Source organism: Pteropus vampyrus, unplaced genomic scaffold (genome assembly GCF_000151845.1).
Source record: "Pteropus vampyrus isolate Shadow unplaced genomic scaffold, Pvam_2.0 Scaffold12, whole genome shotgun sequence".
In the NCBI taxonomy this organism is placed as follows: domain Eukaryota; kingdom Metazoa; phylum Chordata; class Mammalia; order Chiroptera; family Pteropodidae; genus Pteropus; species Pteropus vampyrus.
In genome coordinates this window covers 4,566,118-4,579,131 of record NW_011888793.1, presented here as the reverse complement: position 1 = coordinate 4,579,131, position 13,014 = coordinate 4,566,118, and the positions used below count along the sequence as shown (strand labels likewise).

General features: G+C 41.5%; 1 protein-coding gene across 1 annotated transcript in view; it reads right to left on the bottom strand.

Annotated features, from left to right (window-relative positions):
* Positions 1-13,014, bottom strand: part of IQCJ (IQ motif containing J) — a 155,631-nt gene that overhangs the window by 491 nt on the left and 142,126 nt on the right. The window contains 3 exon segments of the mRNA XM_023524040.1: positions 31-116; positions 5,348-5,406; positions 5,812-5,947. Coding sequence (XP_023379808.1) covers positions 31-116; positions 5,348-5,406; positions 5,812-5,947 — 281 coding nt within the window.

Below are 13,014 nucleotides of genomic sequence, written 5' to 3'. Positions count from 1 at the left end.
GAGACCACTAAGGAGGATTTATTATATTACCATAGACGAATGAGGCAGTTATCAAACAGCGAACCGTTGACTCTGTGTACCATTCCAAAGCCAGGAAATGTTCAATGTTAGCAGTCCTTAAAAAAAAAGTTAAATCCCCAAACCAACAACCATGTTCATTTTTAAAACTATCAAGAAAAATGTCCTCCAGTCATTAAGTTAAAAGGGTAACCTCGGGAAAGGAATCTATACTATCAACCATTTTCAAAGACAGAGAAAGGAGAGTGTGATATAAAGGTAATATTTTTACACAAAAATATATTCATTCAAACTGTAATATATCATTATATGTTGTATAAAATAATTTCTAAAACTTTTGAAAAGAAAACATTTGTTCTGTAAGACTCTGGTTTGAAGAAAAGAGAAATCTATCTACTTCTATGTAAATACCCAGACATTTTCCCTTTTTACGTTTGATTTCGTACTATAGTCTCTGAACCAAATTTAAGACAAATAGACTGAAAAAGAATCTGTGCTATTTGGGGGTCTGAGAGTTTGGGTGCTGAAACATTAGAACTCATGGGACCTAAATTCATAACAACAGCTGGGCATAATATTGTAACTTGTCTCTGACCTGGAAAATCTAGGTTATTAAATTATTAAGTAGCATGAGACTTACATTTTCTATAATTTTATAGCTCTCAATATTGTACTGAAAGGGTCCCAGGAAACCCTCTTTTAGGGCCTGAGTTCCCCCAAAAAACAAGTACAACTTTGTAAGAAGACTTTCTCCCTTTAGTCACTAGATTTTTCCTGATGTATTTAGTCTGGAGATTGTAAATCTCAAAGAGGGCAATGAAACTTGAAGGTAACGCAGCAGTTTGAATGTAGGTACACAAGCCACGTTTGGCAGGCAGAGGCAGGACTGGCTTTTGCTGGTATAGTTGGGAAGGTCTGGTGGGTCACCCGGCTGTGCCTTGATGACTATCCAGCTACCCTTGCTAAAACCAGGACCACTCAAGCAGTCTCAGGGCCTTCTCTCCAACAGCCAGGGAAACGGGGTCTTCAGCTGCTCCAGATCACTCCTCTTGAGCCTGCTCAGAACTGTAATTCTTCCTGACCGGGAGTGAAACGAGATCTAGAGGCTGGGCACTTTCTGCACTGACTTTCCTGAGAGGTGAGGCCGAGTAACCCCGTTCTTCCCAACATGCTGCGGATCCTCCCATTCCAGAAAAGAAAAGAATGATCTCAGCGTTCTGTTACTATGAATGTGAGTGTGGTCTCTCAGAAGAGGCCCACTTGCATAGAGGCAAAAGGACTTGCACCTGGTTTCACCTTTGGATCTTTAAAATTAGTCTTTAAAAGGAGCAACACTAAAATAAATGCTTCATTTATTACTTTTGTAATGTACAGCTTCAATGTGATAATATACATGTATATATATACATATATTCTGAATATACAATACATGAATATATATACTCTAGGACCAATGTGACTTTCATGGATTCATTTGCTGAATCAGAAACAGGCACTGTGCCCAATGGGAATCAAATTAAAAGTTCCACCTCTGCTCTTCACAAGTTTTCCACAGCATTTTGAACACATGGAGTGTTTTCAAGAGCAGATTCAGAATGGACTAACATTTATTGAGAGGCTTCAGGGTCACAGGCTCTGTGCTATGTTTTACCTATGTAGTGCCATTCAATCTTCATGGTGATACCAAACCATCTCCGAGGTGGGTGTTATTTCCAGTTTGCAGATGGAGAGTGACCTCTCAAGTGTTACGTCTTAGAGTCACAAAAATAGTGACAGAGCTGTTATTTTAAGTCAGGTAGTCTTATCAAGCCAGGTCCTTATTCTATGAACCACACTGCTCCCTACAGACCAGACCATAATAATATGGGGTACCACATGGGACTGAGAATGTCTTAAAACAACTGAAAGATTTTTCTAGATTTATCTGCAAGAGTATACTAATGATTTGTGAAAAGGTTATCAATCTCATTTATAATATACTTTTCTACAGTTTCTTTCTATGATATCATCCTATGAAACAAATTACAAGTTTCTCAGAACTGGGAACTAAAAAAAAAAGTATTTGGTCATATGAAATTGATAAATAAAAAATACACAAAGCATTTTCCACTGTTGTCCTCAGTACAGTAACTAGTATTTTTATGGTTAAAAAAAAAGTTACTTTCTTTCCCTCACTTTGATACAGGCAAGCTCCATTTCCCAGTAACAGTTGCTATTCAAAATTGCTATTTCTAAAACAAATTTTTTTTTCTGCTACATTATGATACATTGTGGTCTAGGGTACTTAATATGCAAATTGCTAACATAACTTAATATTATCTTCCCTCCTGTTGCTCTTTAATTTGGCATTGAACAGCTGAGGTTTGAAGTTTTAATCAAAGAGCATTGAATTAGGTAATTTGTAAAATCAAGTGAGGATTCTTTTTTCAATTATTTCATTCACTGTTTATACCTATTAAATTGTAAAATAGTCTTAGAAATTCATTAACAGAATGTCTTTTCCACTGCTTGACCATGTCTAAATGCAGTCTTATTTTCAAGTGGTACAGTATGGTAGAATAGAGAAGGTGTGGGCTCTAGCCAAAAGTGTAACCCAGGGCAAGTTAGTTGTATCTTTAAGTCTCATTTTCATCATCTTAAAATGGAGATAATAACAGTACCTCTTTCATATGATCATTGAGAGAATCGAAATAATCCATGGAAAGCATCAGCGAAGTACCTAGCATTTAGCAAGTGCTCAGCTCTCATCAAGATGATGAATTTGAGAGCTCATACTGAAACATTACTGTTGTTACATATTTTAGAACAGAAATAATCTAAAAACTATATTAACCATTATGCTTAGCTAAAACAATCAGAGCAGAAACATGCAAAAGCATCATTCGCAGCTCAGCACAGGGGCTGGCTTTCCATGTGGCACATGCTTGGGGTGGACAACTAGTATGGGCAATTGCTGTTATACTACGCATAGGGGTAGGCGCAGCAGCCGGCAAGGCCCAGGGCTTAGAAAAGGGCAGACTGGCCTCTAGTTGAGGCTGAGTGAGTAGAGGGAAGGCAAGGACCTGAGACAAGGAAGGCAACTGACCAGATTCGAGAAGACAAATAATGGTCCAGGCAGTAACAACAATAAATCAATCCCAGAGAGAGAGGGCTGAGATTCAGCAAGTTTAAGGGATCTAAAAGGAGTCAGGGGCCCAGAGAATCCCTCAGGGAGATACCTGACTGAGAGCATTTGACTTGGACTGAAGAATTTTAACCCTGAACTTCTAAATGGAAGCCCATCCCTTTAGGACCAGCTTAGCTAAGGTGAGCCAGGGGTCAACCTTATTCCTTCTACAAACTTGAGGTCTACTCATCAGAGGGTAGTAAACCAAGTTTTCCTATCTGCGGCTCCCTAAGAGTAGGTATGAACCCAGTGGGTCTAGCAGGCTAGTCAAGGCGGAGCAGTGTCACTTTGCTTTCTTATACCACTAGAAGGTATAAGAATGAATCTTCCTGAAAGAGGTCCCAGCAAAGTAATGATCATAGGCGATAAAACAATCTTAGCTAGTCATGTCAGCCAAATAAAGAAGCATGAAGTTTTTTAAAAAAATTATGACTTGCATATTTTACCTGCCTGATAAACTAGAGACTTGGAAATGTCCCAACATCTTATATTTTTATATTTTATTTTGTATATTTAGTATCATACCGTTGCCATCATCAACAGCAAAGTTGGTGTTATAATCATTAACCTCTATTAGAATTCTGGGCAGGGTCTGCTTTTCTTTGTAACTAATTTCAATAGTGTTTTTTGAAAATCTGATTGTTACTGTTTATAGGCAATCAGGAATAAGTCAGACGTCAACACACTGAATAGAGTCATCCTTGTCCCATGAGCACAGAGCTAAGGTACGATGACAGAGTGGGGAAGCAGGATGCCACTCCCAATCCAGTCTGACACACCTATGGGAAACCCGAATTGCTGGAGGTATTTGAGGGAGGAAATCTCTACCAAGAAACATCAGGGGATCTGGAGGCTAGGCTAAGTTAGAGAAGGTAACACTGTCAGTGAAACTGTGCAGAGATATAAATAACTGATGATTCCTGGGGCAGAATGTGCATTTATGCGTAAAATACTTGAGGTGCAAGAATCAAAGTGGTGTGGCAGCACAACTGTAAAGCAAAGGCAGATCATTCCAGAATTCCAGTAAAGCCAAAAGGTGAACCACACTAAAGCTACACTAGAGCCATCGAACGTCACTGGACTCGGGAATGGTTTCCGTTCTGAAATGCGGCTGTGAGAAAGAACAAAGGCAGTTCGGCCAAACTTTAAACTCACAGGCAGAGTGACTTATAATATGCAGTTTCCATCATTCAAGTAGAATCTTTTAAGTCTTTTTAACTTGCACCTTCTATAAACATTCGTAGAGAAGGCATCCCAAACACTCAAGTTTCACGTTATTTTTCATTTGCAAATCATGAGTTAATCACAAACTTTACTAACCGCAACCATGTGCCAATGTGGCTCACGAGCGCCCTCTAGTGACAGTAAGTCCAGTTAAGACGATTCATTCCCCTAAAAAACTGTCTTAAAATTTAAGTGCAGATTCACCATGTATTCAATTTCTGCTGTCAGCTAAAAATAGATCTTCTGCCACTGTTATTTGCACAGCTATAAACTCAATTGAATGCTCTCTCTTTAGAATCCATAACTAGATAAAACCATTTATTAAAGGATATACAATTCAATCATCTGAAAATATTTCAAAGTAATCTTTGCTTGATCCCAATGCAAACACATTATTTTGGCTGTTGGGAAGCCTTTTTACAACTGAATAAATAGGATTACAAGTGGTAAAAGAAGATTAAAAAAAAAATCCTCATATAGTTACTTCATTTCTCTTCCTAACTTCTTTCGGTACTCCAGAGACTATTACAAGTGACCACAATGGCTAAATCCATGAAACTCTGCATCCTGATTGCCTTATCATTTATTTCCTACCACATTTGCTTTTTTTTTTTTTTTTAATAAAGCTCTTTAGCAGATTATTTCATTCCTTAACCTCGTACCCAGAGTTCTTAAACTGGTGGCAACTCCCAGAACAGCTGTGGTCTATAGGCATGGTCTAGTTATGTTTTAAATTTTCTTGCTGGTTGCCTACATTCAAAATATGGATTTCTGGCATCCTCTAAAAAAAAAGAAAATGACTTTTGACAATGTCTGTCCTCCATCCCCACATGTCAACATGCTTCCAGGAGCCCAGTGGGGCTGACATTCTCAGTGGGGTCTATGTCCTTCAGTTAGCCAGTCACAACTCAGCCCACATGGCTCACATGGGTTACTTACCTGGCCCCTGCAGGCATTTGAGTTGCAACTCCTGAGTCTGTAATTCCTTTCAATACTTCCTATAAAAGTCATCTTTATAATCTTTATAACCAAGCTAATCTTCTATCATATTAGCACCACAAAACGCTACGGGAGGTACAGACTAAAAGGAACATGCTGTTCTACAGAAAAGGAAAAAAAGATGCTCTCAGTAATAGAGGAAGACGAACACACAAATGAGTGGTTTAGGTTGATGTCAAACGCAATCGATTCTCTCAGACTTGATAAAGTTCATTTTGTGTTTATAAACCACGTCCTTGTTTAGAGATAAGAAACCCTCACCATGGGCTCACTCACAGCAACTAAGCAAAGACCCTCCTATCACAAACCACCTGCTCGCATCCCAAGGTTGCTCTCTTGAAGCCAAAGGCCTGGCGATCAAGTGACTGGCCAGTTAGACCATGAAAAAGAAACAGGGCACTTACTGGTGTGCTGCTGTCTGAGAAGGTATTCATGCTGACGGAGCTGCTCAGCTTGTCTGAGGACACGGAGGGCGGGGATGGGCTCCTCTTCTCCAGGGGGTCCTGCCGCTGCAGGTACTCACGCCATGCTCGCTGAATGCTACCCAAATAAAAAAACCGGCAACACACTGTCACTCCCCTGTCACAGCCCACGGACTCAGAAAATCATAAGGAGTCTGAAGGCACTGGCTTTGGAGACAGGGAAACTGTGACACACGGAATGTGACACAGGAAATCAGAAGACCTGGACTGTCTCTATATTTTACTGGTTTGACTTTCACAGACTTAACTAAACTAAATCAGTCTACAAGTGTCAGCTCAGTCAAGAAAAGTCATCAGTCAAAGTGAAACTACTTTGCACATGTAAATGTACTTTGATTTATGGGACACAAAATCTTTCAATTTCTCATCCTATATTTCAAATGAGAATAATAAATAGGCTGACATATCACTTACTCATTCACTCAATACGTCATTGTTGAGGGACTATTCTGAGCCAGGGTCAGCCCTAGGCTCTAGACAGAGACTGCAATAAAGCTCTAGGGGGTGCCATTCACACAGGCTTCAAGGTGAAGGGCGTTTAGTGATGTTTTATAGTGTAGTCTACAGGCCAAATGCAGTGGCCCTGCTCTGGGGACAATACAAGCAAGAGTCCTGTGGTAGAGATTTTACATACTGTGTAAGGAAACAGGTAATGTTCGATAAAGAAATGGAAAGAGAACACAAAATATCTGAAAGTGTTACATAGTACTCAGAAAATCACGTTAAGAGGTGATTAGGTAGCTGTTTGAGTTTTCGCCCAAGAAAGCTTTTTATTTCCTGCACTTAGTATCCAAAAAAACTCACCTCCTGCTTTGGATAACAGAAACCTCTTCTTTGTGAAAGCTAGGTAATTGTTTTGGGGACTGGCTTCTAATCTTTGAGATTAACACCTAGGTTTTCACAGGTGATCAGTGAGCAGTCTACCCTCTCCTGGGAGTTAGCAGGACATGAAGACCAATTGTCAGGATTCAGCCTTTTAAAGTGGTTGCACTAATTCCTTCACTCTCTCTTTTATACTCCTGGAAGCACCTGTTCTATAATTCTTCCACATACAACTAAAGTCACTAAAGTTGTTTCTGTGTAAACAAACTGATTTATTTTCATTTAGCTAGAATGGTTCAGACTATCAATTTTCAACAGCTAGAGTATGTGTGTGTGTGTGTGTGTGTGTGTGTAAATGCTACCATGCTATTGAATGCATATGCATCCCCTAATTTATGAAGTCTCTGTGAATTTTAAGGCTCAAGGAAAAGTCCAGAAACTGCAGTGAAACAATACCCTGGGGTCAGAGGCCAATTTTCCTGAAACATAAGCTTCAGTGGCCCTTACTTAGAGGGCAGAAGCTTCTCCCAAGATCCTGTGCAGGGCTCTTCATGGTTTGTATAAAATTACAAAAGTAGATATGTCTTAGGGTTTTTTTAAAGCGCTTTCCAAATTATATACACACTTCAGGTCCCATTAAAGTAGAATCTAACTGTGGTTTGGGTTACATGTGGTCACTGTTTTATTTGCAGTGCTTGCTCAAAATGTATCCTTATTTATTTTTCTTTGGTTTAAAGATTTTAAACACAATCTCAAAGATAGTCCTATAAAAACACATGCCCAAGTCTGGTAGTCCCACTGCTCCTTGCAGGACCCATTTTACTAAGGAGTATCGAACTTTTGGAAACTGTTGGTGATTGTCATATCATCTGAAGAGCTTCAAGTGCTAAGTGTCTCCCAGAGCCCTGCTGACAAGCTCTGTCCCTTGAGGGCACCTAAGTCTGTAAAACTGCCCATCAAGGACTTAAAAACATGTGACATTTGAAAAGTGACTAAAAAGAAGTTTCTCTCTCTCTCTCTCTGTCTCTCTCTCTCTGTCTCTCCTCCTTCCCTCCCCACCCCTCCCTCTCTCTCTGCCTTGATTATTCAGAAAACAATAGGAAAAAAAAAATGTAGTGGCCACTTGAGATATTACATTTTAGCTTGTTTAACACCAGGGGGCAGTGTGACACCTTTAAAGAACCAAACAATGCTGATCAAAACTCAGGTAAGGTCTGCAAAGGTGAATTTACGCTTAAGCATCTCCTTTCCCCCTCCTAGTGCTATGGAATCTGCAAAGTGACATTTCAGTTCTCCTTAAGCTAGAGATTAAGAAGTCAGATTTTTTTCTTCTATGTCCCTAGCCTGCTTCCCCTCCACTCCAGTTCGTGCCAAGTTTGTAATTCCCGACTTTAGCTCGTTACTTTGATTACTGGTACTTGCTAAGCATCATGGACTTATACTCTTCTGGATCTTTCTACAAGTTTCTTCACCAACATTTAAGATTACTCTGTCAAAAACCTCCAACTCTCTCACAGATGGGAATTTGGCCAAATTGGGTCTGGACTCCAATAACATTCTTCTTTATGAAGACTTGAGAAGGCACTTGAGAAATAAGGTACACAGAGGCAACTGAGTCTAGGAAGGAGAAAAGTAGCTCTGAGAGATATTAATCAGTCAAAGGGAAGAGTATCAGACTAGACCAGCTCAACCACTCTTTTCCAAGGGGTCCTCTTCCTCCACTAGATAGATATACTCACAAGAATATAGTGAGTAGATGATCAACAAATATATTCTCCTAAGACTGTGATCCAGAAATAGCTCAATAAACGCTCAAAGAAGAAAGAGTGTTTAGAAATTGTGTTTATTGTATTCTTCGGCTCTGTGACTTTGAGTTTGGCGCGTCCTTGTATTTTGTTTGTTGACGTTCTCACTGTGTTCATCCATTCCTCTCCCGAGTTCAGTAAGCATTTTTATGACCATAACTTAGAACACTTTATCGGGTAAATTACTTACCTCCATTGCATGAAGTTTTTTTTTTCCCCCCCTGACGTTTTATCTTATTCTTTCATTTGGACACATTCCTTTGTTTCTTCATTTTGCCTGACTCTCTGTGGTGGTTTCTATGCATTAGATGAAATAGCCACCTCTCCCAGTCTTGAAGGATTGGCCTTGTGTAAGAGTTGAAACTTATCATTCAACCTTAGTTTTTGGTTATCTCTAAAACTTTTGTGATTGTCCAAGCAGCCTATTTTATTTTTAATAGCTCCCAAGAGTTCAAGATGTGCCAAGACCAGTCAGTGTCCCAAAAAGGATCTCAGTCAGTACCTAGATTCCAGCTAACTGGAAGGAAGGCAGACACTCAGGCGACAGCTTTAAAGAAGGCGAATATATATCCTGTGAGACCATAAGCATAAGCCCGGCTCTCCACCAGAGCCAGGCAATCTGAAGATGTGCCCTGGGTCACAGCTGCAAAAATCGGGATTTCTACACAAGTATATAAGCTCCTATCTGGGAAATACGGGTGAGCTATCGCCAAGGCAAAGGGAAAGCTCAAAGACAGTGTGGCCCCGCCTACATTTGCTGAGAACACCTTCCTAGCTTCCTGCTGTGTGTCAAACATAAAACTGCCCCTAAGGCTGAAGCTCCAGGACAAGCAAGTAGTCGTCCTTTACAGAAAGACTGCAGTGAGTGTTCTGGGGGTACAAGAGCTGTCTCTCCGATTGTTACAGTCCCCTGGGTCCAAAGAACTCAACCTTCCTTGGCCACCAGAGTCAGGAAATCAAGGGGTATCTCTGGGTGGTAGCCACAAAAACCAGGACACCAGATGTGAAAACTAGGGCACCCTTTGAGAGATGGTGGTACTCTGGAATGTGACAGAGGGAGAATGCAAAATAGTGCCTGCCCTCTGAGGTCTCGGGAAAAGTTCGCAGTTAGCCCTTAGTTATGTGTTTAATTAGAAGCTTGTCCCTTAGGCTGCAGCTGTGATGATAAGCTAATAGGCCTCATTCACAGAAAGACTGAGCACCTGGGTCTGATGCCTCTTGCTGTGCCCTCAAGGTGGTAGCTGTTTAAGACTCTTTTTCCATTGATTACAGTCCCCTGGGGATGGCAAGCTTAAGGCCACAGAGCCAGGCGATGCAGAGATGGCTTCTGGTGGCAGTCGCAGAAATCAGGGCACCAGACAAGGGTATAGCTGGTTTCTGGAAGATACTGGTGAAGTGAAGTGAGGCCCGTAAAAGTGTTTCCAACAAGCAGCCTGCCCCTCAGGCCTAAGCTCCTGGACAACAAACAGGCCTCTTTCTTAGAAAGACTGGGCGTGTGTTTCAGCCTGCTCTCTGTGCAGGGCCCTGACAGTGGCGTCTGCCAAGAACTGTCTCTCCGACTGTTACAGTCCTGTGGGGCCCAAGAACCCAGGCCTCCACCCCGGCCTCCAGAGCTAGGCCCCCAAGGGGCAGCCACAAAAACTGGGTCACCAGATGTAAAACAAAAACAGAGCACCAGGTGTGTGCAGAAGCCCCCTCTGGGAGTTGTTGGTGGCCTGGGGTGTGGCAGGAGAAGAGCATGAAGTTGGTGACCACTGACTGAAATGAGGCAGAGAGGGAGTGCAAAGACGTTACTTGCTGGAAAAAAAAGGGGGAGGGGCGGTAAGAAAAGGAAAAAGAAGGGGAAAAGCGAAAAGAAAAAAGAAGAAGAAAGGAAATAAAGATGGCGCCTACCTGTTCAGCAAGGCCGAGGGAGAGCGGGAAGAGGGCCCCGCCGCTCTCCATCCCCATCCCCGGAGTATCCCAGCAGGCCCCGCTCCTCAGGCCAGTGCTTTAAAATGAGCAACTGAGTCTCTTCCACTTTGAGTCTGGGCGGTTTTCTGAGGGCTGCTTCTACGCTGGGCTGGGTGAGTCTGCGCACGAGCAGGTCCCTCTAAGGGCCGGTCCTGGGTTTGCCAGGGCACCGTGGGCTTCCAGGGCTCAAACGAGGTTGGTCTTCAAAGCAAAATGTCTTGGGGGCTCACTTCTCCGGTGCCGGTCTTAAAAGCAGGGGTGACCGATGCGCGGTATGAACCTTTTGCTCCTCAGAAAGAAGCTCTGGCTTTTGACTTTCCTTCCAATTGTCAATCACTACACCAGGGGTGGGGCTTAAGGCAAGATTGTGCCTCAGCCTTTCTCAGCCTTTTCCAGATTTTCCTAGCCGCTTCAAATGAAGGGGTTGCTCCGCCAGTTTTTAGGTTGTGATTTTTGTTGTTGGTTTTTTTTTTTTAGAAGAAATAGTTCCCTATGTTGCCATAGATTACACTGTGGTCGCTGGAGGAAGTGAGTTCATGATTTTCCTTTCCAACTGTGTTTACACTGATATAAGTTCTTGCTCAGTTTCGTGTCTCATTAGCTGTGGCCTTGGGCAAAATACTTAAACCTGGCCTACATTTTGCTTACCTACAAAATGAGATTACCAATAACTTGTTTGTAATTCTTGCGAGGAGTCAAGGATAAGGTATCTAAGTCAATTAGCCCCAAACTTAACAAATAGAGACCCTAGAGAAATCATTATAAATACTTATGAAAATCAAACACTTTCAAATATATTTAAGTACCATGTGCAAATCACATACATCAATATGATAAGCTGGATTCCTAAAAATCTTTACCAGCATTATTAGCCCAATTTGACATCAAAATATGTTTGGAAAAGGTACAATTACAAAGAAAAAATACACTAGGCTAAATGCTTTTCTTGGATTTTTTTCATTGAAAGGTCACAACAATCCTTTAAGACATGGTCAGTGTCCTCATTTCACAGAGGCATGCAATGGAGGCCCAGAGCAGTAAGCAGTGTCCCCGAGGACACGCAGTGGACAGGAGCAGAGCTGGGATTTGAACCTAGGTTGCTCTATGCTCACGACCTCTCTTATCTCATATCTTCTTTTAATTAAACATTTGACTGAAGTTGATAGGCATTACTCTTAAACAAAGGCAACTTAATAAGGCTTTATTGCAAATTATCCCTGAAATTCTTTTGGGAATTGCCTTCTTTCCCCAGAGTGTGTGTGTGTGTGTGTGTCTCTCTCTTCCCTCCTTTATAGAATCTAAATGTTTCATCACTAAATCAAACATATTAATAAAAAATAAGGAGAGGAATTGAACATATTTAGTGAGCAGGCTTTTAAAAGATGGTTTGTATTCAACAGACCTCTATGTTATTCCATCACCAAATATTGTTAAAACATAAGGAGAGAGATTGCACACAGTTAATGAACAACTTTTAAATGATGGGTTTTTACTTGGAAGATGCATTTTAGTTCTTATGGCAACATGCGAGGTGTGACCCCGACGTGAAGGGCAGAGGTTTGATGGGACCTGGTGAGTCTGTTTCCTTTCTTTGTGGTCAGGCCTCCATGTTAAAACCCGCACTCCTTTGATGTGTGCGTCATTCTTGGACCTTTGTTCCAGCCACGGCTCTTAAGAATACATTAATCTTTAGTCTTCGAGTTGCGCCGAGGACCTTCTTTGTGGTGCTTTCAGTATTACTTTTGCTTTCACTAAATTTTCTGACTTGAGAGGCTTGCCTTTGCTTGATCTTCAGAAAACCTGCCTTTTTACCTCCCCCAAAATTATTTTTATTAATAGCCGTGCAATCTTGATTGCTTTTGCCCTTTTCATGCAATCCTTTGATCCTCCAAGTCTAAAACTCAAGATTACCTCTTAACATTCATGAACCAGGTAATGCACCCTTCCTGACATTTCATCTAAATTACACCTCCCCACACACATGTTCTTCCCCCACAGTCCTCTTCCTCCTTCCACTGATACTTTGTACTACCACATACAGGTTTAGGCTTTCTTATCAAATTCTTTCCTTTTAGTGTTGTCCCGAGTGTGAGAAAATAACTGAGACCTTTTCTTGACTCACCCAAACCCAACCTGGGGTCCCTAAGAATGCAGGTATACAGTGAAGGCAACCGCACCTGACAACAGCTCTCATCTCGCTGTATCTTTTATATTCGGAGGTTGAACTGCCAAGGCACAACCTACCTCAGGGCTTGCCGGGTTAGACCGTCCAGAAAACCTTCACTGGAACCTATTACTCTCTCCTCGTCCTCAGGGAGGGGAGAGGAGAGTTTCTAGAAAAGTAAATTTTATGGTACAGTAACCTCACTTCTCTCTAACCTCTGAGGGAAGGTAGATGTTCGGCTGGTTCCCACCAACAGAAGTTAGAAGACTCTAAGAGAAAGCCTATGAAATTTGAGTGACTCAGGAACCTGAGACAAAACCCTATCTTTCATAGCCAATGCTCTGCATGTCTAAAGAACATCTCTTGGGAAGCTAAGATAGC